The sequence below is a fragment of the Stomoxys calcitrans genome, chromosome 4 (genome assembly GCF_963082655.1).
Source record: "Stomoxys calcitrans chromosome 4, idStoCalc2.1, whole genome shotgun sequence".
Taxonomy (NCBI): Eukaryota; Metazoa; Arthropoda; class Insecta; order Diptera; family Muscidae; genus Stomoxys; species Stomoxys calcitrans.
Window position 1 is genome coordinate 31,986,071 of NC_081555.1, and position 27,933 is coordinate 32,014,003.

At 40.1% G+C, this 27,933-nt stretch overlaps 1 protein-coding gene across 6 annotated transcripts in view; it reads right to left on the reverse strand.

The window, feature by feature from the left end:
• The window catches only part of LOC106084536 (inhibitory POU protein), a 108,243-nt gene that overhangs the window by 5,038 nt on the left and 75,272 nt on the right, over positions 1-27,933 (reverse strand). For 4 of the 6 annotated variants that reach the window (XM_013248283.2, XM_013248280.2, XM_013248277.2 and 1 more), the window contains 5 exons: positions 6,768-6,945; positions 6,562-6,702; positions 5,992-6,223; positions 1,179-1,342; positions 764-1,121 (listed from right to left, as the gene is read on the reverse strand). In XM_013248283.2, the coding sequence (XP_013103737.1) occupies positions 1,060-1,121; positions 1,179-1,342; positions 5,992-6,223; positions 6,562-6,702; positions 6,768-6,945 (777 nt within the window). In that variant the 3' untranslated portion in view covers positions 764-1,059. The remainder of the gene's footprint in view (positions 1-763; positions 1,122-1,178; positions 1,343-5,991; positions 6,224-6,561; positions 6,703-6,767; positions 6,946-27,933) is intronic. The other 2 variants (XM_013248281.2, XM_013248279.2) reach the window with 1 other exon arrangement.

The following is a 27,933-nucleotide window of genomic DNA, read 5'->3' on the forward strand; positions in this document are numbered from 1 at the left end:
CCTTAATCGGCGGATCGGCCTATATGGCAGCTATATCCAAATCTGGACCGATCTAGGCCAAATTGAAGAAGTATGTCGAATGGCCTTACACAACCCACTGGCCCAAATTTCAGCAAAATAGGATAATAAATGTGGCTTTTATGGGCCTAATACCCCAAATAGGGGGATCGGTCTATATGGGGGCTATATCAAGATATAGTCCATCTTCGAACTTAACTTGCTTATGGACAAAAAAAGAATCTGTGCAAAATTTCAGCTCAATATCTCTATTTTTAAAGACTGTAGCGTGATTTCAACAGACAGACGGACAGACGGACGGACATGGCTAGATCGTCTTAGATTTTTACGCTGATCAAGAATATATATACTTTATAGGGTCGGAAATGGATATTTCGATGTGTTGCAAACGGAATGACAAAATGAATATACCCCCATCCTTCGGTGGTGGGTATAAAAAATCTCATTTGAATTGAGAATGCCAATGTGGCGTATGATTATCGATACTGTGACAGTTACGGAATCATACGCCACCCAGTACAATAAAGGTAAATGAAATATTTAAAGGGAATTGAATTGAAATGAGAAACAAATAAAAAATTAAAGCGAGGATGTAAGTAGGTCTAGTAATTGAATGAAAAATAAGAAAAAATTTAATTATAATAGACTACCAAAAGTAAATAAACTAAAGAAAAAGTACAATATTTCGCGTAATATCTGTATGGAATATATTTGGCAACCTATTAAAGTTTAGTGGCAAACTTACCATTAGTTGTAATGTTATTGCATTTGATATGTTGGTCCATTGTTTGCATTGATCGTTCCATATATAATCGCATTTGATTGTTGGCATCATGTAGAGTGTGCAGCCATGAAGGGGTCGATGATCGATTTGAATTTGGATTGGTGCTCGCTCGCATTTGGTCATCTTCATGGTCATCATGGGGTGTTGGGGTCTGTTCACGTCCACGTCCACATCTTGGGGCTGGGGCTTTGGTGTTCGGTGTGATCCGTGGTGGGGGAGGCAATCTACATGTAGTGGTCTCCGGGAAACATCGGCTATCAGTAACCAAACCCCGTTGATCCGTGTCCAGTCATCGAGGGTGTAACGCTGCTAACTATACCTAATTGTGTTGTTGTATTAGTTGATTGTCATTGTTGTTGTGCAGCAAATTTCATACGTTTTTGTTTTTGTCTCTGATTACAGAACCATACTCGCACCACATTCTTCTTCAGGTCCAGCTTCTCGGCAATGGCAGCTATCTTCTCACCAGATGGTCTCGGTTGAACGGCAAAATACGCTTCCAAAGATCGCTTTTCAGGTGCCGCAATGGAAGTCCTTTTTCTTGAAAAAAGACTCGATATAGATTACTTTAGAAAAACAAGCATTCCAATATGTCTAGAGGTTTTTTTTTTCTTTTTTTTCCATTTGGAATTCATGTGGAATATCTGACAGTTTCTGAGACTATGAGTGGGAGTGTAAGCACTGTTATTATGGTCAAGTTGATGGTCAAATGAGAAATGTTATAAACGATATACATGGGCTATTTCTAAGAGAAAAAGCGAAATAACTTTTAGTATTTATCCTATCTTATGGCGATATCCTTTTCTACATTACAAAATCTAGGTTAGTTTAGTAGTAGAAGTATACTGCCTTTAGATTTTAACTTAATGGCCTATAAATTATTTTGATATCTAAAGGGGCGGACCCTCTCCCTCAAAATTAAAACTTCATTCAAACTAAAAAGTAGATTGATTGGGCCAATATTGGACTCAATAAAGGCATTTTTAATACGCCCTTATGTTAGACTTGGCACTAAGGCCGCGACCCTAAAAATCTCCCCAAAAAACCCTCCAAAAAGACATTTAGACCGATTGGGATAATAGAGGACACAAATGAAAGATATTTTGGAGAAAAACACTTATTTTAACACTTTTAAGCCTCAAAAGAATCACCCCCTAAAATAACTCCACAGAGCGGATACGTAGATTGATAGGAATGATATGGGACGCAGAGCAAAAGTATTTGGGGACAGAATAAGATATCAAAATTTGGCACTCTGTGCAAAATTTGACGTTGATTTCTTTATTCGCTTGCACGCTATCGTGATTTCGACAAACGGACATGGCTAAATATGGGTCTCAGGTCAATATTTTTTTTACAAATAAAATGTCTGGATAAGAACACCCCCATCCTATTGTGGTGGGTGTGGGATAATAGGCGACTCATATGAAAGGTTTTTGGAAGTATAATACGAATCTGATAGTAATTTTAGGGGCTAAGTGTCTGAGGGACACCAAATCTTCAAGGACAACATAGAACTTAAATGAAAGGATCTGAGAAAGTATCGGATTTGTAAGCCATGTCTGCAATTTGTTGGATGATACATCTGCTGAAGTATTGTTTTGACGTTAGTTGTCTTTAGAGGTGCTAACCTTCACTCTACAGTGGCTGCCAATCAGGCGTTGGATTAATACAGAGAGAGTTTCCTTGCCTGGCAAAAAGGAGAGAACAAGCTTCCTTGTTTGACAAAAAAGAGGTATAGAGAAATCCTTGTGTGGCAACGGAAAGAGAGAGAGAGAGCGCGAGAGATTCCAATTTGGCTGAAATTTCGCACGTGGTGTTTTGTTATGACTTTCAATAACTACACCAATTACGGTCCAAATCGGTCAATAACCTGATATAGCTCCCATATAAATCTATCTCCCGATTTGACTACTTGAGCCCCTGGAAATCGCAAATGTTATCCTATTTTGCTAAAATTTCGCATGGAGTGTTTGTTGTTGTTGTTGTAGCAGTGTATTATACACTGAGGTGGCAGCCCTTGCCGATGAAGAACTCCATCGGGTCAATCCGGTACGTACAACCGGCTGCCATGGGATTGATTGTTGCAACAACTGTGCATGTACTGTCCACATCGGTCAATAACCTGATGTAGCTCCCTTGCAAATTGATCTTTCGATCTTACATTTTAAGCCCTAATTGTTATCCCAATTGGCTAAAATTTCGCACGGAGTGTTTTGTTATGACTTTCAACAACTACACCAAATACGGTCCAAATCGATCAATAACCTGATATAGCTCCCATATAAATAGATCTCCTGATTTGACAACTTTAGACCCTGAAAGCCGCAATTGTTATCCGATTTAGTTGAAATTTCGCACAGAATGTTTTTATACCCACCACCAAAGGATGGGAGTATACTAATCTAGTCATTGCGTTTGTAACACCTCGAAATATTGATATAGGACCACAAAAAGTGTATATATTCTTGATCGTCTCGACATCCTGACTCGATCTAGCCTTGTCCGTCCATCAGTCTGTCGAAATTACGATATCGGTCTAACGCGTAAAGCTAGCCGCTTGAAATTTTGCCCAGATACTTAATATCGATGAAGGTCCTTTGGATTGCATATGGGCCATATCGGTTCAGATCTGGATATAGCTCCCATATAAACCGATCTCTCGATTTGACTTCTTGAGCCCCTGGAAGTCGTAAATTTGTCTGATTTTGCATGCGGTGTTCTGCTACGATTTCTAACAACTATGGCAAATACGGTCCAAATCAGTCTATAACTTGATATGGCTCCCATCTAAACCGGTCTCTCGATCATCCTTGTTCGGTTCTTAGAAACATTAATTTTTGCGGGTTTGACAGAAGTTTGGTATGTAGAATAAAATTATGCCCTTCAACCACATTAATTTTGTATAAATTTTAAGCAGAATCCATGGTGGCGGGTTCCCAAAATTCGGCCCGGCCGATCATATCACGCTTTTACTTGTTAATGACTTCAAACAACTTTTTTGAGTACGGTTAAAATCGGTCATAACCTGAGTTTCTTGCAAACTAGCTTAGTTCCGCGAAACAAAGTGTGAAATGTAAACATGAATTCAAAACGATAATAAAGGATAACCGATCGCCCTTTTAGTGTTCTACGACCCCTAAAAGTTTCAATTTGTGTATAATTTTGTACCATTCACAAAAGTTCTATTCACATGCGTTCCAGTCATATACGTTCCTTCACATACGTTCCATCACATACGTTGCCGTCACATACGTTCCCGTCACATACGTTCCCGTCACATACGTTCCCGTCACATACGTTCCCGTCACATACGTTCCCGTCACATACGTTCCCGTCATATACGTTCCCGTCACATACGTTCCCGTCACATACGTTCCCGTCACATACGTTCCCGTCACATACGTTCCCGTCACATACGTTCCCGTCACATACGTTCCAGTCACATACGTTCCCGTCACATACGTTCCCGTCACATACGTTCCCGTCACATACGTTCCCGTCACATACGTTCCCGTCACATACGTTCCCGTCACATACGTTCCCGTCACATACGTTCCCGTCACATACGTTCCCGTCACATACGTTCCCGTCACATACGTTCCCGTCACATACGTTCCCGTCACATACGTTCCCGTCACATACGTTCCCGTCACATACGTTCCCGTCACATACGTTCCCGTCACATACGTTCCCGTCACATACGTTCCCGTCACATACGTTCCCGTCACATACGTTCCCGTCACATACGTTCCCGTCACATACGTTCCCGTCACATACGTTCCCGTCACATACGTTCCCGTCACATACGTTCCCGTCACATACGTTCCCGTCACATACGTTCCCGTCACATACGTTCCCGTCACATACGTTCCCGTCACATACGTTCCCGTCACATACGTTCCCGTCACATACGTTCCCGTCACATACGTTCCCGTCACATACGTTCCCGTCACATACGTTCCCGTCACATACGTTCCCGTCACATACGTTCCCGTCACATACGTTCCCGTCACATACGTTCCCGTCACATACGTTCCCGTCACATACGTTCCCGTCACATACGTTCCCGTCACATACGTTCCCGTCACATACGTTCCCGTCACATACGTTCCCGTCACATACGTTCCCGTCACATACGTTCCAGTCACATATGTTCCAGTCACATATGTTCCCGTCACATATGTTCCCGTCACATATGTTCCCGTCACATATGTTCCCGTCACATACGTTCCCGTCACATACGTTCCCGTCACATACGTTCCCGTCACATACGTTCCCGTCACATACGTTCCCGTCACATACGTTCCCGTCACATACGTTCCCGTCACATACGTTCCCGTCACATACGTTCCCGTCACATACGTTCCCGTCACATACGTTCCCGTCACATACGTTCCCGTCACATACGTTCCCGTCACATACGTTCCCGTCACATACGTTCCCGTCACATACGTTCCCGTCACATACGTTCCCGTCACATACGTTCCCGTCACATACGTTCCCGTCACATACGTTCCCGTCACATACGTTCCCGTCACATACGTTCCCGTCACATACGTTCCCGTCACATACGTTCCCGTCACATACGTTCCCGTCACATACGTTCCCGTCACATACGTTCCCGTCACATACGTTCCCGTCACATACGTTCCACGCACAACTTTATCGAAAACCTGGAACCAAGTGAGCATCGCCTTAAGTCGGTTGCCATATCAACCTACCCTAAGCTGTAGGATTCTGGCGAGCTCCTTACACTTTCAACCCATTTCCTTTCTGATTTTTAAAACTCTGTTGATTTGGTTTGTAACTTCTGGTAGATATGAGTAAGTCGCCTTTCCTGCAGAAGAAGCTGATCATCATATCACAAAATTTCCCGAAAAGCCTTTACTTTTATGCTGCCTAAGGGTTATCAATTATGTCTCGTATGTATGTTTAAGTTTGTGCAGTGTTGTTGACCATACTCCAGTGCTTCATCCACTTGAAGAAATTCCAATTGAACACCATAAACCATAATTCCAATACTTTGCTAGACACATTATTGGAATACGATGTAAATGTGATTTTTTTTTTCATTTGCGAATTTGTGAAAGAGTCTCCAATTATTGTACGCACTGGAGTAGTGGCGTTTTAGCGTTCTGATTGTGGATGTTACATTTTGTGGGGGCATTAACTAGAACGCTGTCTACCTTTTCTTTTCGCCGGCAGGCAGTACACTGGGGGCATCAGGATCTCGTCGTTTGTTTTTCGCCTGAGCCTCCGCTTCCTCCAGCCACGCCTGCAGAATGGGCTTCAGGGCAATCATGTTATTGTGAGACAGTGTGAGACTTTCAAATCGACATATTGTACTTTGAGAGAGCGCCCCAACTCCAGGTAACTTTAAATTCGCTAGTGCTTTTCCGACATCGGCTTGTGTGACTCCTAGATTTGGAGGTGAGATGTTAGTTATAAAGTCAATGAAAGATTGGTTAAAGTGTAGGTCAGATAATCGCAATAATAGATTAATAGACTTGAAAGATTTTTAGAAAAAAGTGTTGCAGACATTAGCGAAATTCCAAAACATTAATTTGGTATTCGGAAACATCTATACACGTTTATTGTGTACAGATGTTTGTATGTGGGACCACATAGGGTAATCAATTAGTCCCAACTATTACCTTATTTTTACAAAAGGGTACTACGGAATAGGCGTGCAAGTCCATTACATGCTTAGTGTTGCGATTACCAAAACTGAAGAGTTTTTTTTTTAAATTCTTTACCTAATTTTATTCTTCTTTGTTTAAATCTCTCCGCAAACGCCTCGAGTTCTCTAGGATCTGTATCGGTGTCCGGATGTAGACCCGCCGCAGCAACTGCCGCTGTTATCACAGGATGATGTACCGCAGAATGACCATGATGACCTATATATCGTATAGAAGTTAACAAATTGAGGGTTTAGATATGATGAGAAGGTCTTAGAACATACCCGTTGAGTGTCCACCTAAACCACTCGGATGATGATGCGTCATCATGTGGTTCATACTGTGGTAGGATCCATGTAAATGCTGGTGCGTAGGTGTTAAAGGCGTTTCTGAAATGGGGGCTAGCGTTGTCATCGAACCCGTTGGATCCAGCATATCTAACTGGTCCATTGAGTGATGCATCTGAAAGAAAGAAAAATATTCGTTAGGATTTGTTTTTAAATGTATGAATTATTTTGCTGTTTTCTTTTTTTTAATCGTTGTTTTATATGAATTTCTATTTTATTTTAACAAGAGATATTTACAAAATGTTCTTAAAAATTGCAATTTAGCCCAATCGCAATGCTGAATGTATGCCAACGCTTGAAATAGTGTAAAAATTATGTGCCCATGAAAATTCCTTTAAGGAACAGTGGTTATACATACTTCTCTCATACCAATGAGTGCTGTCTGCTACAAGTTTAAAAAGGCCTCCATTTTTTATTGCCCAGTCCGAACGGCATGCCGAAGAGTGACACCATTTAGCGGGGATTTGAACCCAGGCGCTTAGCATCTCAAGCGGACATGCTAAGGTCTGAATTACGTTGAGTGTATGAAACATTTTTCTAACTTTCACAAAAGCTGCAAGGGTAGTGTCAGTCTGAAATCAGACACACCTAGACAATTTTCGTCCAATTTCGTCCAACAGACAAGAGTCTCTGGTGTGATTAAAACGTACGACCTTCTACATATGTTTCAATCAAATTAGTTCCAGTCCCAAACGTTCCGTCAAATACGTTCCAGTCACTTTGCAGACATTGAACTGTCATAGGTTAGGTTTGGTTTAAGTGGCAATCTGGCATCAGACTCACTTAGACGTTTTCGCCCATTGTGATATCACAGGAACAGAAGAAGGAAGATGCCTTCTAGTTCCTACCGTCGAACCATCCAGATCGCTTTAAAAAGCCCAATAACTAGCGAATGTTTACATCCGCTAAATCAGACAGGTTCTCTTCTCTCCCTGCTAGTGCGGGACACACACACACGAGGTGTTCTATAGTCTCTTCTTCTTCGATGTCCTAACAGCTTCTGCAAAAGTCGTTGCTGGCAACCTTCAGTCTGTCAGCATGTTTTCCGATTAAACAGTGACCTGTCATGATGGACATAATGACTGAAACGACTGTGCTAGCCAATGACAACAAAGGGGTAGACCTCTTCAAGTCTAGATTAGGCCACATAGATTTGGAATGCTCACAGTCCCCTCTTTGTGGGGGTTGTGAATCAAGAGTCAAGTATTGAATTGACGGAACACTAGTATTGCCATCTGGAAGATCATGTTACACGGATGGATCAAAGCTAGAGGACAAAGTGGGCCTGGGAGAACCCAGGGACTGAGATCTGTTTTAGACTGCCTGACCATAATACGGTCCTGCAGACGGAGATCCGGGCGATCACGGAATGCGTGAAGTAGTGTGGTGCTAACGCGAGGACTTTGAGTGTGAACATCTTTAACGACAGTAACAACCAGGACGGTAAGGTCACGAACAGTCTTGCAGTGTAAGAAGGAGATTAACGCTTTCTCTGAGGATGGCAAAATCCGCATCGTTTGGGTTCCGGGCCATAACGGAGTAAGGGGAAATGAAAGGGCAGACGATTTGGCGGTGAAGGCCAGAGGACTGCGGTCAATAAACTTGGTTAACCCGAAGCCTTTCGGGTCGACGCAGTCGGAGTTAAGGGAGTGGGCGACGAATGCGCATGCAACCTTGTGGACGGCAAAAATCGTATGGGGGGATCCAGATCGTGAGAAGACGAGGTTATTAATAAAAGGAAGCAAGAAGGAGGTCAGTATAGCTATTGGTATCAAAACGGGACACATAGGACTACCAGCTCAAGTGATAGCATGTGTAGGGCATGCGGGGAAAATGATTCGACGTTGGAGCATTTTCTTTGTCACCCGGCATTCGCGTGACAAAGAAAATACCGGTACTTAGGTGGAGACACAATACCAGACATGAACCAACTTAGGGGAATGGTATTGAAAACAATTAAGGATTTTGTTAGTAGCACCGAATTCCTAACTTAAAATTTTCTTTTTTATACCCTCCACCATAAGATGGGGGGTATACTAATTTCGTCATTCTGTTTGTAACTACTCGAAATATTCGCCTGAGACCCCATAAAGTATATATATTCTTGATCGTCGCGACATTTTATGTCGATCTAGCCATGTCCGTCCGTCTGTCCGTCCGTCCGTCCGTCCGTCTGTCTGTCGAAAGCACGCTAACTTCCGAAGGAGTAAAGCTAGCCGCTTGAAATTTTCCACAAATACTTCTTATTAGTGTAGGTCGGTTGGTATTGTAAATGGGCCATATCGGTCCATGTTTCGATATAGCTGCCATATAAACCGATCTTGCGTCTTGAATTCTTGAGCCTCTAGAGTGCGCAATTCTTATCCGATTGGAATGAAATTTTGCACGACGTGTTTTGTTATGAAATCCAACAACTGTGCCAAGTATAGTTCAAATCGGTCCATAACCTGATATAGCTGCCATATAAACCGATCTTGGGTCTTGACTTCTTGAGCCTCTAGAAGGCGCAATTCTTATCCGATCAGAATAAAATTTTGCACGACGTGTTTTGTTATTATATCCAATAACTGTGCCAAGTATGGTTTAAATCGGTCCATAACCTGATATAGCTGCCATATAAACCGATCTTGGGTCTTGACTTCTTGAGCCTCTAGAGTGCGCAATTCTTATCCGATTTGAATGAAATTTTGCACGACGTGTTTTGCTATGATATCCAACAACTGTGCCAAGTATAGTTCAAATCGATCTATAACCTGATATAGCTGTTATATAAACCGATCTTGGGTCTTGACTTCTTGAGCCTCCAAAGTGCGCAATTCTTATCCGATTGGAATGAATTTTTTGCACGACGTGTTTTGTTATGATATCCAACATCTGTGCCAAGTATAGTTCAAATCGGTCCATAACCTGATATAGCTGCCATATAAACCGATCTTGGGTCTTAACTTCTTGAGCTTCTAGAGTGCGCAATTCGTATCCGATTTGGCTGAAATTTAGCATGACGTATTTTATTTTTACTTTCAACTGTGTCAAATAAGGTTCAAATCGGTTCATAACCTGATATAGCTGCCATATAAACCGATCTGGGATCTTGACTTCTTGACCCCTAGAGGTCGCAATTATTATCCGATATGCCTGACGGATCCTCTCATGACCATCAACAAACGTGTTTATTATGGTCTGAATCGATCTATAGCCCGATACAGATCCCATATAAATCGTTCTCTTTATTTTACTTCGTGAGCCCCAATGGGCGCAATTCTTATACGAATTGGCTGAAATTTTACACAGGTCTCCAACATATAATTTAATTGTGGTCCGAACCGGACCATATCTTGATATCGTTTTAATAGCAGAGCAACTCTTTTCTTATATCCTTTTTTGCCTAAGAAGAGATGCCGGGAAAAGAACTCGACAAATGCGATCTATGGTGGAGGGTATATAAGATTCGGCCCGGCCGAACTTAGCACGCTTTTACTTGTTAGAGGTTACTTTATAGTTTTTAGAGCATAAAACAAGCCGATTACTGGCATAGGTGTATGACCATAGTGGCATGGGGCGGATTAATATTTGCACCCTCTTTTCAACCTACCCTAACCTATCCCCTTACAGATGCTGCCAAGGTATCCTGCCATGTTAAAACTTTTCTAGCTAGTGGTGTCGCTTTGGGGCACGCCGTTTGGATTCGACCAAAAAAAAGGAGGCCTCCTATTTCTGGGCTGAAACTTTAATCGGACTGCACTCATTGATATAAGAGAGGTATCCCCTGTTCCTTAATGGAATGTTAATGGGCAATTTAGTAGTAGTGCTTAATATTTATGTAGGTCGTTGGGGATTGCAAATGGATCATATCGGTTCAGATGTGGATATAGCTCCCACATAAACCAATCTTCCGATTTGACTTCTTGAGCCCCTGGAAGCTGCAATTTTTGTTCGATTTGGATGAAATTTTGCACATAGTGTTTCGTTATGACTTTCAATAACTGTACTAAGTACGGTTCAAATCAATCAAGAACCTGACATAGCTCCCATATAAACCGATCATAACCTCATATAGCTCCCATATAAACCTATCTCCCGATTTGACTTCTTGAGCCCATGGAAGCCGTAATTTTTGCCCGATTTGGCTGAACTTTTGCACATTGGGCTTTGATATAACTTCCAACAGCTGTGCTAAGTACGGTTCAAATCGGTCAAGAACCTGATATAGCTCCCATATAAACCGATCCCCCGATTTGACTTCTTGAGCCCCTGGAAGCTTCAATTTTCATCCGATTTGGCTGAAATTTTGCACACAGTGTTTTGCTATGACTCTTACTAACTGTGTTAAGTTCGGTTCAAATCGGTCTTTAACCAGATATCGCTCTGGGTTTTCGCCTACTAATGCTGCCAACGTTTGTAAGGTACTATGCCATGTAAAACTTCTCTCCAAAGAGGTGTCGCACTGTGGCACGCCGTTCGGACTCGACTATAAAAAGGAGGCCCCTTATCATTGAGCTTAAAAAACTAGAATCGGACTGCACTCACTGATATGCGAGAAGTTTGACCCTGTTCCTTAGTGGAAAGTTCATGGGCAAAATTTGCATTTGCCTTTTGGCTGAAAATCCATGGTGGTGGGTTCCCAAGATTCGGCCTGGCTGAACTTAGCACGCTTTTACTTGTTAAAGCTATCTGAATGCTAAAATGGTAGAAACTAGAAGGCAACTTCCTCCTCCTGTTCCTATCACCAGGGAATAAAACGACTTGGTGCAGACCACCCACCACTTTAGCCAACCTAAATACAGCTTATATTGTAATTCCGATAAACCACCGTGTTTTTGCGTTAACGCAAATACTGCTACCAATCTCTGTAGGAGTTTAGGAAGAAAAAAGATATAACTAGGATAAAAATTATAAAGTTTTGCTAAAAATTTTAAGAGGAGTCGATTTATTTCCTACCCCCGCCCTGATTTTTTAACTTTAGTTTAAAGTTTAGGGTCGATTAACGGTAGGTAAGACCCACCTCACCCAGCATGTTTTTTTAATGATAATTAAAATAATTAGAAACGAAATGTAATTATTAGCTCAAAATATTTGCAATGTCGCAATAAATTCTATGGCCTTTCCTCGGCAAAAATCTTAGACCTGAGCTATTGGAGTGGGTTCAACTTAAATCATTTTGCTTAAGGGTTATAATTACTTTCGATAATAAGCTGTAATGCCTCCTCTTTTTCTCAAAACTTTGTAAATACTTTTGTACACATACAACCAACTGCATTGGGGTGTGTGTGTGTGTGTGTGTGTGTGTGTGTGTAGGTGTTGTACATGGGGCTATACTTAAATTAATTAGTAATTTTACTTTAAAATCGTATTTACATAGTTAAATACAATGCTGCCAGACGGACAGAGGGACGGACGGACGGACTGATGGACAGACAGAGGCATGGCCAAACATATACCACAAAATGCTGCTCTCTTATATTAAAGAGGAAATAAATTGACAACATGATACTACACTAGAAGGGGATAGGAAGACAGACCTTCTTTAGGCGGAATCATCAGGAGAGAGTGAGCACAGCTGCGAGTGAGTTGGGGCCATGGAGGCCTGTGAGAGAGCAGGGACGCAATAATAACAATAAGACAATAATACATAATGTCGTTAAAGTGGAACGCTCTTCAATTATAAACCAATCCCAAAATTAGAAAGGCTTTTATTGGTTTCACCCTTGGCTCTATCTATTCGAAATGAGCCTTTATTTATGCACGAGGCATGAGTATTCATTTGAGTGAGCGAGGCCTGAATGGATGGACGGTTGGCTGTATGAGTATGTATCCATGTGATGTCTACTGGGAGCCAGTACGCCGTCGCAAAATTTGCAACCCCTTGGAATATTTCAGCAGAGCATAAATGCCGCCCGAACTACCACTACAATTGCTGTTACCCCCGCTTCCAACGAACCAACACAGCCACCACTACCATGGCCATCAACATCACATCTCCATATTCACACAAATACATGCACACACACACGCACCAACAAAGGCAAATCATTTGAATCTGTTCTGTGGTTGGCTGGAGTGGCTGCAAAATGCCATTTGATGGGTATGCTCGCTTAGAATTGAATCAAATCTTTGTTGTTGATGTGTTTTTGTTTTTATTTCGTTGCTTTTTCACCATTCAGATACTCTCTGCCAGCAATGAAAACAAAAACAAAAACAACAATGCCATACAACAATAAATGCATTTTCATTGGGAGGTCCATTAAGAATTCCACAATGTTCCACACCGAACACCAACAATATTGATAAGAAAGGCACACTCACACAGACACACACACACACACACACATTCGTGCATGCAAACATATGCCAAGAGAGTACATAAATGAACGAATGGACAGACTTTAGCATTGTGGTGCGTACAAATCCTTGCACATTGAAAAACAAGGAAATGTGTTTTGCATGAACATGGATGGACCATAGCAGCAAACAAAGTATTCAAATGCTAAAAGGGAAGAGGGATTCTGGGGGAGGGGGGTCAATAGGCATATTGTATTCTTGTATGTTTATATGCATATACATGAATACATGTGTATATGTGTATGTGTGTATGCTTGTCAGTCACCATTTGGAACCTGCATGTATGTATGCAAGGATATGTACATATAAATTAAAATACTTGGTATACAAATGTTTAGAACATGAATGTGTATGTATGTATGTGTGTGTGTGTGTGTGAGAGGCTCCCAAAATCGACAACACCATAACATTTATATAGGCATATCGTTGTAGTGCCACATCATTGAAGTTTAACTCACCCACCCTTCCCCTAGTCAAATTTACAATCACTTGTACCCCTAACGATTTAGAAACTTAACAATATGATTGTTATGTTGTGCAAAGGGGATTGAAATAAAAGAGGGGCGACGATATCGTTAAATTGTTAAGTCCTTACAAAGTCTGATGGGCGTTTATCAATAATAAAATGGAGTCTCTGTTGCCACTCCTTCGTTTTGCAGCTCTTTAATAACATTCGTAGTTATGTAAATGTGAAGTTAATTTAAATTTTCTGAAGAATTTTTAATAATTTCTATGGGCCAGTTAACAGAGACTACAAGACTGTGGTTCACATGTTGATATATGAACCTTTTAAATTGGAAATTTCTATGAAAAATCAAATTGAAAGACGTATCGTTTGAATTAAGAGAGGACAATGCACAGTAGAATAAAATCGAACAAATAACTAGTGAACATTGTGGCATTTGAGAACGAATGGAGATAAACCTTTGAAATGGTTAGAGCAGAGGTGTTGTTGAAATCATGTGCAAAATTTCAAGACCCTAGGCGGTCCTGGCACTTCTTGGCAGTGCTCTAAAGTTGGTCACCTCGGTATTTAGAGAAATTGTTCGTGCTGCCAAATTGTTATTTGTGGTCCGATTTCCAAAATGCTCGAAAATTCCCACAAGAAAATGACTTGAGTCATACAACTCCACACTCTCCACTCCACAAAAAAGTTCATTTAAGTCATACAATAACTCCATTGGTTTTAGGGATATTCGACTTTTAATTTCTATTGGGTTTCTAAATGCATTTTTAATAAAACTTAGAATGAACTTTAATCAAATATACCTTTTCTACACTTTTTTTCTAAAGCAAGCTAAAATCCGCAATTACTTTTTGGGCAACCCAATATTTTGATGAAAAAAAAAAAATTTTTGAAATTTTGACATTTGTGGTTGGATTTTCATTTTAATTCATGATTTGGATTGGTGATAAAATTTATAAAGACTATGCTGCAGTATGCGTCAGCATCCGATAATTCGGTTAAAAGTTGTAGTTGTAGTAATTGTTAAGCACTATCCAGCAAAAAAGCACTATCGGACCAAAAATTAAGATTTGGCAGCCCGAACCATTTTTCGAAATGCCGAGGTGACCAACTTTTGGGCTATGCCAAGAGGCATATGATTTCGATAACACTTCAGCTCTATGCACCCAATTAAATTTGTTATTCAAAACAGCAAAAATGTTTGCTAAAACAGAAGATTTTGTCTGCTGAAAATGGGAAAGCAGACATTACTGCCGTAAGAGCAAACATAGGGCTGATGTATTAGCAAATATTGCTTACTGCTGTCTTGAGTACACAAGTCCGCTTATTGTTTTGGTTACTTTAGGCATTTTTTTTTTGAATTTTATTTCGAAGAACTGCCGTCAATAAACTTGGTCAACCCGAAGCAGCCCGAGTTAAGGGAGTGGGTGACGAATGTGCATGCAACATGTGTAGCATGTGTAGGGCATGCGGGGAAGATGATGAGACGATGGAGCATTTCCTTTGTCATTGCCCGGCTTTCGCGTCCAACAGATACCGGTACTTAGGTGGAGACACAATATCAGACATGAACCAACTTAGGGGAGTGATATGGAAAACAATTAAGGATTTTGTAAGTAGCAATTCCTAACTTAAAATTTTCTTTTTAGAGGTTACTTTATATTGTAGTTTTTAGAGCGCACAACAAGCCGATTACTGGCTTAGGTGTATAGCCATAGTGGCATGGGCGGATTAATATCGGCACCCTCTGTTTAACCCAACCTAACCTAACCTATTTAGAAGTTTTGTTGGAAGAGTTAATTTAAATTGTGGAATATTACTGTAAAGAAGCTATCTGGTCCATCCATTGGTATACATTTCGAAATGTGGCTGAGCTAGCTCGCATTATTTTTATTGCTATACTAATGTGCACATGACTGGCATCGGTCCATGTTTTGATATAGCTGCCATATAAACCGGTCTTGGGTTTTGACTTCTTGAGGCTCTAGAGGGCGCAATTTTGCACGTCATGTTTTGGTATCACTTTCAATAACTGTGCTAAGTATGGCGCAAATCGGTCCATAACCTGATATAGCTGCCATAGAAACCGATCTGGGATCTTGACTTCTTTAGCTTCTAGAGGGCGCAATTTTCACCTGATTTGGCAGAAATTTTGTACAACGACTTCTCCCACGACCTCCAACAAACGTGCCCGAATATGGTCTGAATCGATTTGTAGTTTGATACAGCTCCCATATAAACCGATCTCCCGATTTTGCTTCTTTAGCCCCTACATCCCCTTCATAATTAAGCAGCGGTAATCAAGGTACATAAGTCCATGTATTTTTGTAATCAAGGTACAGGTCGTATTTGTTGTCCAATTGTCACAAAATTTTGCACATGTAACTTTTTTGGCCCAAGGACGGTCGCTATTGCTCCCATACATATGTATCGCCCGATTTGCAATAGTAACTACAATTTTAAACCAATCTGCACAAAGTTTGGCATGGATTGTTTCGTTACTAATCTTAACCTGTCTGCAAGATTTCATCTAAATCAGTTCAGATTCAGATATAGCTCCCACATATATGTATTTGGCACGGATTGTTTTGTTACTGATTATATATATATACTGACTATATACTTCCATATATATTTATCGCCGGATATCCATTTATATTGCCGAAATATTCAAACGATCTGTTCGAAAAAATCGGTTCTGATGTAGATATAGCTCTCATATACTATTGCCCGAGTTTATAATTGTTGGGTAGGTGTAAGGTATTATATAGTCGGCTCCGTCCGAATTTTGCCTTTCCTTACTGGTTTTTACATTTTTTTTTTTTCGATTCTATCCCACTGTGCAAAAAACCGGTTAGAACCCTAAACAAGTAAAAACGTGTTAAGTTCGGCTGGGCCGAATCTTATGTACCCTCTACCATAGATCGCATAGTGTGGATTACACATTTCCAGGCCGTGTGTATTTTAATTTCCAAGCAGTGTGGATTTCACATTTTGATAAAAAAGTACAGTATCACTAGAATGAAGTGTTTTATTTGACGTCCCAATATATTTGCAAAATTTTGTCAAAATCGGTCCAGATTTAGATATAGCTTCTATATACATAGACAGAAGCAGCATGAATCAAAAGCTGGGTACTGTACTCGTGTTTCGACGACACTTTCGATGCAATCTTTTTTTTTATTTTTAGCTCATTTCCCTCGCTATAACCAACATATGGACGACCCCTTTTCATTACAACATCACTATATATTAGTTTAATGGCGATCTCAGTAGATAAACACACTCTTTCGTTTTTTTTGGAAACGACATTTTCCTGCCATTTTTAAGCCACTTTGCTTTTAGGTGCGCACACAAATAATTAAATCGCTTTTTTAGTGCTGTTATTTAATTGTCGTCGATACTTATATTAAATTTCGCGGAAATCCAGATTCCAGTATCCCTGGAATGTGTGGGGTAGTTCCTAGTCTCACAAGCTCGTCCGCTTTACAATTCCCTGGTATATCTCTGTGGCCCGGTACCCAGAAAAGTTGAATTTTGAACTGTTCAGCCATCTCTAGATCTGCGGCAGTCGAGGGAGGTTTTTGTGTTCAGAAATACGTTCTCCAGGAATTTCATGGTTGCCTGGCTGTCTGAGAAGATGTTAATGCCAATCGTCGTAATGACCACTTTCGGTAGGCCACTTTGCTGTTGCTCGTAGAGCATCCTGAAGTATATCTCTTAGAGTGCTGGGAAACTTTCCCCCAACCGCAATTGACACGTCACCAGCACACGCGACCACTTTTACGCCTTTTTCTCCCAGAGACAGTAATATATTGTTAACGGCTATATTCCAAAGTAGAGGAACAGTACACCTCTGAGGCGTCCTCTGCTGACCCATCTATTTAGATTCACAGATCCCAAGCCTGCTGTAATGCATATTTTATAAACTTTCTTACGGTAGAGTTGACGTCTAGAAACTCCAACTCCTTCATGATTGACGTCGGTTTAACATTATTGAAAGCACCTTTAATGTTAAGAAATATTACCATTGTATATTCCATGACAGCGATGAATGTATGTAGCAAACTAGGTCGTGAAGGGCTGTTTCAGTGGATTTGCCTTTACTATATGCATGCTGCTGCTGAGACAGGTGATCTCCAGGGATCTTTGCCCTAGAAAATATTTCTATCAACCTCTCAAGAGTGTTCAGCATAAAGGATGACAGACTAATAGGACGAAAATCGTTCGCCTTCGTGTGGTAGGGTTTTCCTGCTTTTGGAATGGAAATGAGCTTCGTGTCCCTCATCCCACAGATATATATCACATTCTGATACAAGCAAAGTATATCTCCCTAAGCCAGGGAACCAGTCTATCAGTAATTCAACCGGTGATACATCATCAGGGCCTGGCGACCTAAAGGAGTCGAAACTTCTTATCCCTAAGAGCCTGCGACGATGCATATATATCAGTGACAACCTCTTCTGGCGCCACGTTGTCTGTTGGAGAAGTTCCCGGAAAATGAGTATCAAAGAGTAATTCTAGTGTTTCGTCACTAGACTTTGCCCAAACATTCTCTGACTTCTGAATATACCCAACCGAAATAGTTCTCGAGGACAGAATCTTCCCTAGTCTAGAGGCCTCAGATGTATCCTCCACGGAGCTTCAGGATTCTACCCAGAATTTGTTCTAAGCCTTTCTCAGCTCACCCTTATATTTTCTGAGCTTAGTACTCGATAATACTATCTTATCTATAGAAGGGTTTTCCATTTTAAAACAATAATTGAAATATTTATATTTACTGTTTGGCGCCTTAAATACTTTCTCAGTTAATTTATGTTGAATGTCAAAAAAGGTGCACAAGAAAATATGTCACCTTTGACAGCCCAGTATACCGTTGTGAAGTGTTACCAGATTGATTTGTTTTTTGTTTTGTAGTGTTTCAGAGCGTTTATATTAGAATTCCGTTATTATTATGTTCAAATTCTTTAAAAGTTGAATTTTGAAAAGTTGAATTTTGCCTTGAAAACCTGTTATTGGCTCCATAGTGCTTTGGCCAGAACTGTCTAGTGTTAAGAAGTGTTAAGTGGTGTTAAGAACCTACGGTATTTTCTCTTTTTTTGGTATTCTACATTGAAATCACTGCTAGCAATATGAATTATTATAAAAATAATGCAATTATGATATACTTCTGATCTAATGATCTAATCCCCCTTAACCTTACATGACACATAACCACATATAGGTAGGTGTAAAAAACCTTAATATGGCCGCTTAATAATAAAAAACACATTTTTTTGTTCCTCATTTTGTCCTCGTTATAGCGACTTTCACATATTTCTCAACAAATTGTTTAAAAATTTATGACATAGTAGAAATTATTATTTTATTCATGGGTGGTAGGTTAGAGTCGAAAAAAAACACAGTAGAAATGTTTGTAAACTAGGACAAGTGTGCACAAGAATTTATGCATGCATTATTAAAGTGTCCTGCAAATGATGCACATCTGAAACGGGGATATTTATTTACTATGTCCTACAATGGGGGGTTAGAAGGAAAAGTAATGAATTATTTAGAATAAAAAAAAAAAACATATAAATAAATGTAAGTCAATGGACTTGGATTCTTTAAATTTAAATTAAACTTTTATGTCATAGCATTTAATAACAATTTGATTAATAGGTTGAAAAATATTTCATATGGTGACTGAATGACAAGCAACATCTCTATGACAAAATATGAATTTACCTAAAACTTATCTTAAAATTGCATTTTTAACAAAATATTGGTCAAACAGAAATCGAGTTTGATAATTTTTATGTTTTGTTTTTGTTATTAGCAGTTGTGGAAGAGTTGGCCCAGAATAGGGGAAGTGAATGTCACTTGTCACTTGTTTCACTCTACTCGCTAGTTGTGGGTATGTGGATTACCTTAATCGATGGAACAAATCTCATTGAAAACAACTTTGAAACTAGAAATCCTTACTGACGTCGCCAATTGTGCCAGTGATGACTTTTTGAAAGTTTTTCTGTTGCTCAAATGAATGAACTTTTGCCTATTAATGACTAAAATAACGTTTATTCCATTTAAATATTAGCAAAGGTCACTCTGCCAATTATCTACATATCAGATGGCAATTATCTACTGTCAGGAGACAGGGTGCCAATTATCTAGTGTCAGGAGACAGGTTGGGCCCATGATCATGTACTCCACTCCCAGTACATGGATATCGACGACTTGACACTGTTGATGGCAATGGTACTTTCTACGACATTTGCATCTCTTCAAAAACAACTGAGCCTCCTGAGCTCAGTTGTGGCTCATGAGTGACTGACACTTCCCAGGGTCGCTAGGTCTTTTTAGAGAGCAAGGTAAGAACTCAACAAGCAAACACGTGCTAAAATCGGTCGGGCCGAATCTTATATACCCTCCTCCATGGATGGCTTTTGTCAAGTTCTTTGACCGGTATCTCATTACAGGCAAACAAATGATAATGTATAAGAATTGCTATGCTATCGGAGATCTATCAGGTTATGGACCAATTCGTAGCATTTTGGTTTAGATGGTGAAGGTCATGGGAAAAAGTCGTTGTGCAGAACTTCAGCCAAATCAGAAAAGAACTGTACCCTCTAGGAGCTCAAGAAGTGCAATCGGCAGATCGGATTATATGAAGCTACTAGCTGGACAGGACCCGCTTCGCTGCGCCTTTTCTCACTCTCTTATTTTATCTGAGCCCTATACTGGCACGGTCAGGAAAGTCCTGTTTTGGGGGTAATGGTACGGCCTTTCAGCTATTTCGCCCCAATGTGGATATCATATTGGTGCCCTACTACCCAATCCAAATGCCTTTCATTTGAGCCTTGTATTGCTAAGGTGGATAAATAAGGCCGGTATACCCCCATACCGGGGGGTAAGGTGGACCGTCAAATGTCAGATTCGTTCGCTAGTCTCAAATACCTTTAATTTGAGCCCCATATTGCCATTATTGTCATTATTGGTTTGTATTTCCATTTAGTGGGCTTTGGAGGTGGCGCGGCCCCCCTAGGTATCCACACTAAACAAGGATACCAAATTTCTGTTTTTGAGTTATTAAAAACACACAAAATTTTAAATTGCCGCAACCATCTTCGAAAACTGGAGTTTTTAAAAATAAGGTAAGGGAGGAGTCCGCCGATTGCAGTTTGAATTTTAGATCTACCTCATTCTCTACATTTTAGTGGTGGATTGGAGTAGAGAAACCCTTTGCCCCGAAAGTGGAAAGTGAATATCAGAATCATACTCTACTCCCAAAAATCACATTTGTGCAACGTATTGCTGTAGTCGGTTTATATGTGTAGTTTAGGGGGAATTTAGGTGAGGGATCCCTAAAACCCTTGGCCATAAAACAGATATCAGATTTGAGCCCTTTTTGTCATAATCAACAAATATGTCCACTTTAAGGGCTATCTAGGGTGCGATGGCCACCCATATTTTTAGCCCTAAAAAATATCAGCGTTTCATTTATTTGAGCCCCAATAGCCATTGGTTTAGGGGGTGAGACGACCTCCAAACACTTGGCCTTGTTTTGGTTACCTACATTCAAAATCATATTTCAAAGCTACCACTTGGTATACCACACTTTTAAAGAACCGTAGGTTCTCCTGCTTCTATGCCAATTATAGGGTGAAAAGTGTACTCTACAACCTTCTATTGCTATTCTATTCTATACTGATCGGCCTTCATATATTATTTTTAATTCCTTTTTTTTGAATAGGATAGGGGGAAAGGGATTGCACTCTGACACATCCTTTGATTGCACTCTGACACATCCTTTGATTCGAGGCCGTCCTACATGACAATTTGGTGTTGTTTTTATTAGGAGGAGATGGTAGCTCCCCCGACGCTAAGACTTGAAAGACAATTTATTTCAGTCCTTTATTGTGGCGATATACGTGTCCTGCTGAAGGACTGGCTGGACGTTATCCAGATTCTTGGATCCTAATATCAACATTAGATTCGAACCAGTCCCAGACTCTATCCCAAATATGTATACCAGATTCGGAGTCAAATCCCAAAGACATTTCATTTGATACCCATTTTGTGACGTTGGACATTCATGCCCGATTAAGGGGTTATTGGGGTTGGAGAGGCCCCGTAGACACCTTGGATCAAATGCATATAACAGATGAGTACTCAACTTCCGAACACCTTCCATTTTATATCCTGTTCCAATTGGTAAATAAGTCCTGCTGGAGGGTGTTGGGGGGTTAGGGAGGCGCCTCAGATACCAAGGAATAAATTTGTATATCAGATTCTTACTCTACTATTAAATACCTTTCATTTGATACCCAAAGCAATGAAAGAGTCCTGTTGGGGGGTTTTTTGGGGGTTGGGGGACCCCTTGAACCTTTTGGGCGAAATTTGTATACCATGTTCGTACTCTACTCTTTAATACCTTTCATTTGGTACCCATATTGAAACAATCGGTAAACATGTCAGTGCGGGGGGATTTTGGGGGTTAGGGAGGCCCCTGAAACACCAAGGAATAAATTTGTAGGTCAGATTTGTACTTTACTTTTAAAGACCTTTCATTTGATACCCATATTGCCCAAAGCGGTGAAAGTGTCCAGTTGGGGAGTTTTTTTTGGGGGTGGGACCCTCTGAACAATTTGGGCGAAATTTGTATACCAAGTTTGTACTCTACTCTTAAATACCTTTCATTTGATATCCATATTGTCCCAATCGGTAAACATGTCCTTCCGGGTGGGTTTTGGGATAGGGCGTCCCCCCAGGTTATTTGACCAAAAGATTTTATACCAATTTCGTGTTTGCAGGGTACCATAAGGTAGCATACAAAATTCGCTTAAATCGGTGAACGCATCTGCGAAATCTGACATTTTTGAAATTTGGGGTATGGGGGAGAGTCCGTCCCCCCCCCCCACCCCCTACGGATATCAAAAATTGTAGTACTCTATTTTCATCGGGGGCCCAAGCTCTACCATCTGTAAAAATTTCATGAAAATCGGTTCAGCCGTTTTTAAGTCTATACGGAACAGACAAACAAAGCGCAACAATTTCATTTGTATACCCTACACCACTAGTATAATACAGGGTATTATAACTTAGTGAATTTGTTTGTAACACCCAAAAGGAAGAGAGATAGACTCATTGATAAGTATACCGATCGACTCAGAATCACTTTCTGATTCGATTTAGCTATGTCCGCCTGCCTGTCCATGTTAATTTGTGTACAAAGTACAGGTCGCAGTTTTCATTCGAACGTCTTCAAATTTGATACAGGCATGTTTTTCGGCCTAGAGACGAAGCCTATTGAAATTGGAAAAAATTGGTTCGGGATCTGAATATAGCTCCCATATATATGTTCGTCCGATTTTCAGTAATAATGCAATAAAATGGTCATTTGTTAACCGATTCTCTCGAAATTTGGCAGGAAGAATTCTTTTACGACTCTCGACATTACTGGAGATTTCCATGGAAATCGGTTCAGATTTGGATATAGCTGTCATATATTTATATTGCCCGATTTTCACTCCTAGAGTCACTGGAAGCACATTTATTGATCAATCTTGCCAAAAAAATATTGCACAACGCTTTCCTTGACGACTACCACAATATGCATAGAGTTTAAACAAACAAAATTTTAAATTGTCGCAACCATTGACGAGATCTGGAGTTTTTGAAAATAAGGTAAGGGGGGAGTCCGCCTATTATAGTTTCGATTTTAGACTTACTTCATTCTCTTTGTGTTGGTGGTAGATTGGAGTAGAGAAACCCTTTGCCCGAAAGTGGAAATCACATATTGCTATAGTCGGTTTATATGTGTGGTTTAGGGGGAATTTAGGTGAGGCGTCCCTGAAACACCTGGCCATAAAACAGATATCAGATTTGAGCCCTTTTTGTCAGAATCCACAAATATGTCCACTTTAGGGGGTATCTAGGGTGGGGCGGCCACCCATGTTTTTAGCCCTGAAAAAATATCAGCATAGTGGTCTACTCTCATAGTGCTCTTCTCTTGATTAGGGAGGCCCCTCAGACACCAAGGAATAAATTTTTATGTCAGATTTGTACTTTACTTTTAAAGACCTTTTATTTGATACTCAGATTGCCCAAAGCGGTGAAAGTGTCCAGTTGGAGAGTTTTTGGGGGTGGGGGACTCCCTGAACAAATTGACCGAAATTTCTATACCAAGTTCGTACTCTACTCTTAAATACCTTTCATTTGATACCCATATTGTCCCAATCGGTAAACATGTTTGTCCGGGTGGGTTTTGGGATGGTGCGTTCCCCCAGGAACCACAATGTGCATAGAGTTTGGTCAAAATCGGTTCAGATTTAGATATAGCTCCCATATATATGTACGTCCGATTTGCAGTAATATTGCAATAAAATGGTCGTTTGTTAACCGATTTTCTCGAAATTTGGCAGGAGGGATTTTCTCTTGACTCTTAATATTACTGGTGAATTACACGTAAATCGGTACATATTTAGATATCGCTCATATATATATATATATATATATATATATATATATATATATATATATATATATATATATATATATATATATATATATCGCCCGATTTTAACTTTTAGAATCACAGCAAGCTCATTTATTGACCCATCTTGCCAAAATTTTGCAAAACGTTTTCCTCGACGACTACCACATTATCAGAGAAGTTTGCTCGAAATCGGTTCAGAATTAGATATAGCTCCCATGTATAAGTTCGTCCGATTTTGAGAAATATTGCAATAAAGTGCTCATTTGTTAACCGATTCTGTCGAAATTTTGCAGGAAGGATTTTCTTATGACTTTCAGTATTGCTGGTGAATTTCATAGAAATCGGTTCAGATTTAGATATAGCTGTCATATATGTATATCTAATATTATCATATGACTCTCAGTATTGCTGGTGAATTTCATAGAAATCGGTTCAGATTTAGATATAGCTGTCATATATGTATATCGCCAGATTTTCACCCCAAGAGCCACTGCAAGCGCATTGTTTAACCAATCTTGCCAAAATTTTGCACAACGCTTTCCTCGACGACTACCACATTATCTGAGAAGTTTGCTCGAAATCGGTTCAGAATTAGATATAGCTCCCATATATATGTTCGTCCGATTTTGAGAAATATTGCAAAAAATTGCTCATTTGTTAACCGATTTTCTCGAAATTTGGCAGGAGGGATTTTCTCTTGACACTCAATATTACTGGTTAATTACATGTAAATCGGTTCAGATTTAGATATAGCTCTCATATATATATATATCGCCAGATTTTAACTTCTAGAGTCACAGCAAGAGCATTTATTGACCCATCTTGCCAAAATTTTGCACAACGCTTTCCTCGACGACTACCACATTATCTGAGACGTTTGCTCGAAATCGGTTCTGATTTAGGTATAGCTTCCATGTATATGTTCGTCCGATTTTGAGAAATATTGCAATAAAGTGCTCATTTGTTAACCGATTCTGTCGAAATTTTGCAGGAAGGATTTTCTTATGACTCTCAGTATTGCTGGTGAATTTCATAGAAATCGGTTCAGATTTAGATATAGTTGTCATATATGTATATCGCCAGATTTTCACCCCAAGAGCCACTGCAAGCGCATTGTTTGACCAATCTTGCCAAAATTTTGCACAACGCTTTCCTCGACGACTACCACATTATCTGAGAAATTTGCACGAAATTGGTTCAGAATTAGATATAGCTCCCATATATATGTTCGTCAGATTTTGGGTAATTTGCCATAATGTTGTCATTTGTCAACCGTAGTTTTTACAGTTTGAACATATTTGCTCGCCGAGGTCCATCAAAATTGGTTCAGAATTGGGTATAGGTCCCACATTGTACTTATAGGGTAGGTGTAGGGTATTATACAGTCGGCACCGCCCGAGACATTTGCCCTTCTTTACTGGTTATTTAATAGAAGATATCAGGTTTTAGACCGATTTAGACCATAGGTGGCACAGTTGTTCAAAGTCGTAGAAAACGTCGTAGTACAAAATTTAACCAAATCGGATAAGAATTGCGTTCTCTAGAGGCTCAAGAAGTATAATCGGGAGATAGGTTCATATGAGAGCTATATTAGGTTGGAGGCCAACGCAGTGCATAGGTTAGCATGTCCGCCTATGATGTTGAAATCCTGGGTTCGAATCCTGGCTCCTCCTTATGCTACCGACATTTCTGAAGTACTATGGCATGTAAAAAAGTAGTTGAAACTTGTTTTTTGACTGATTCACGCCAATAATCAAGGCGACAGTCATATCATATCGCGCAAAAGTGTATCGATTCTGACATTTAGATAATTTTCACACATTTTTGTCATTTGTTGTTAAGTAGCAAGTGTAGCACATACGTAGTTATTTGTGAGCATCGCAAATAATTATTTATCGTTTCCTATTCAGGATATCAAGTTAATCTGGAATAATTTATTATTTAGTTTGGAGTACGAACAAGTGTACCCAATTAAAGATACACAATCATTTGAGTGCAAAGAGTGAGCCGGCCTTTGGCGGAGCCATCCATTAAAATAAAATACACAAACAAGAGCGATAATTGTTAAATGGTTGCAAGCATGATGGCCAAAGCAAACATCAGAAATCATCACCAAAATGCAACAGCCCACTCAGCCAGCAGCCAGGCAGCATCCAGCCAGCCAGAAGACCATTGAACCAAACAAGCATTCAGCATTCCAACATTAATTGCAACAAACACTAATGAGTAATTTTCAAGTAGTTTAAATATTTACCCAATTGTAATTTGGCCAAACAAAGGGCAAGAGAGAGAGAAAGCCTGTATGGGATTTGTTTGCACTGTCAGGCCGCTGGGGAGTCTATATAAGGCTGCTGCTGCTGCATGCTATCAAAGGTCGAGCAAGAGGTAAAAGTGGTAGGCAAACATTCGAAGAGAATCTATTGTCAACCATTAATAATTTTCGACAATGAATAATAATACACCGAAGGAAGGAAGGGTAGAGGGGGAGTGAGGCAAAAGTCCCAAATGCTCTGGGTAAGCATCTGTTATTATTCCAAACAAATCAAAACAAGTGCAATGGGCCAACAATAGTAGTACTACAATACAATCTTAGGTATAACCCTCATCACCACACAAACACAACTAACGCTCTATGATGGTCTTAAGAGCCCAATGCGATTGGGAACACAGCAAACGAGCACACAAATCTTCATAAATTGAAACTGCGGCCTAGAGTATCAAATTGAAATGAGCCGGTAGATGGGGTGGAGTGGTGGTGCGGTGTGGTGTGGTGAGGTAAATGGGAAAATGATACACTTTATTTTTACGCGTTGTACACAATCGTAAAACAACAAATTGCCACATAAATACGGGGTGGTTTGCCACGTAATAGATTTTATTTTCCTCCTTTGTGTTGATCCTTCGAAGGCAATTTCTGTCCGAAGCTGATGCTTTGAAAAGGGGTTCATGTGGCACTTCACTACCTCGATGCATGAAAGTTTTCAATGCTAGCAAGAAGCAACAGTAGATAGTCATCACTGCCATCCAGCCTTGTACACCGCAATGAGCACTTACGCATTGAGGCCGAATGTAAATGTGCAACAGCTTTTTCATGTTGCCTTTGTTTTACCTTTAGCCTGCTGCGTCCTGACAATAAATACAGCAAAAAGGTAAGATTAAGTCGAACAAAACTACCCCGTGCTGAAGGTAAATGGACAATAGATGGGAAGTGAAGTTGAATTCGCTTAATTTAGGGAGTTGGACAACAACGAATTTAGAGAGCGCTATATTTGCAATAACCTCAAGAGTAGCTTTAATGGGAGCTACTAGCTGGCCCGGAGCGCTCCGCTACATTATAAAATGGCTTTTTGAAAATGGATTTTTCTTTAAGCATTTTTAAGCTGGTGATCAAAACATTCAGGGGTACGGTCTCGTTCAGAACCTCATAAATTATTTTTTTATACCCACCACCATAGGATGGGCGTATATTATACCCTCCACCATAAGATGGGGGGTATACTAATTTCGTCATTCTATTTGTAACTACTCGAAATATTCGTCTGAGACCCCATAAAGTATATATATTCTTGATCGTCGCGACATTTTATGTCGATCTAGCCATGTCCGTCCGTCTGTCCGTCCGTCCGTCCGTCCGTCTGTCTGTCGAAAGCACGCTAACTTCCGAAGGAGTAAAGCTAGCCGCTTGAAATTTTGCACAAATACTTCTTATTACTGTAGGTCGGTTGGTATTGTAAATGGGCCATATCGGTCCATGTTTTGATATAGCTGCCATATAAACCGATCTTGGGTCTTGACTTCTTGAGCCTCTAGAGTGCGCAATT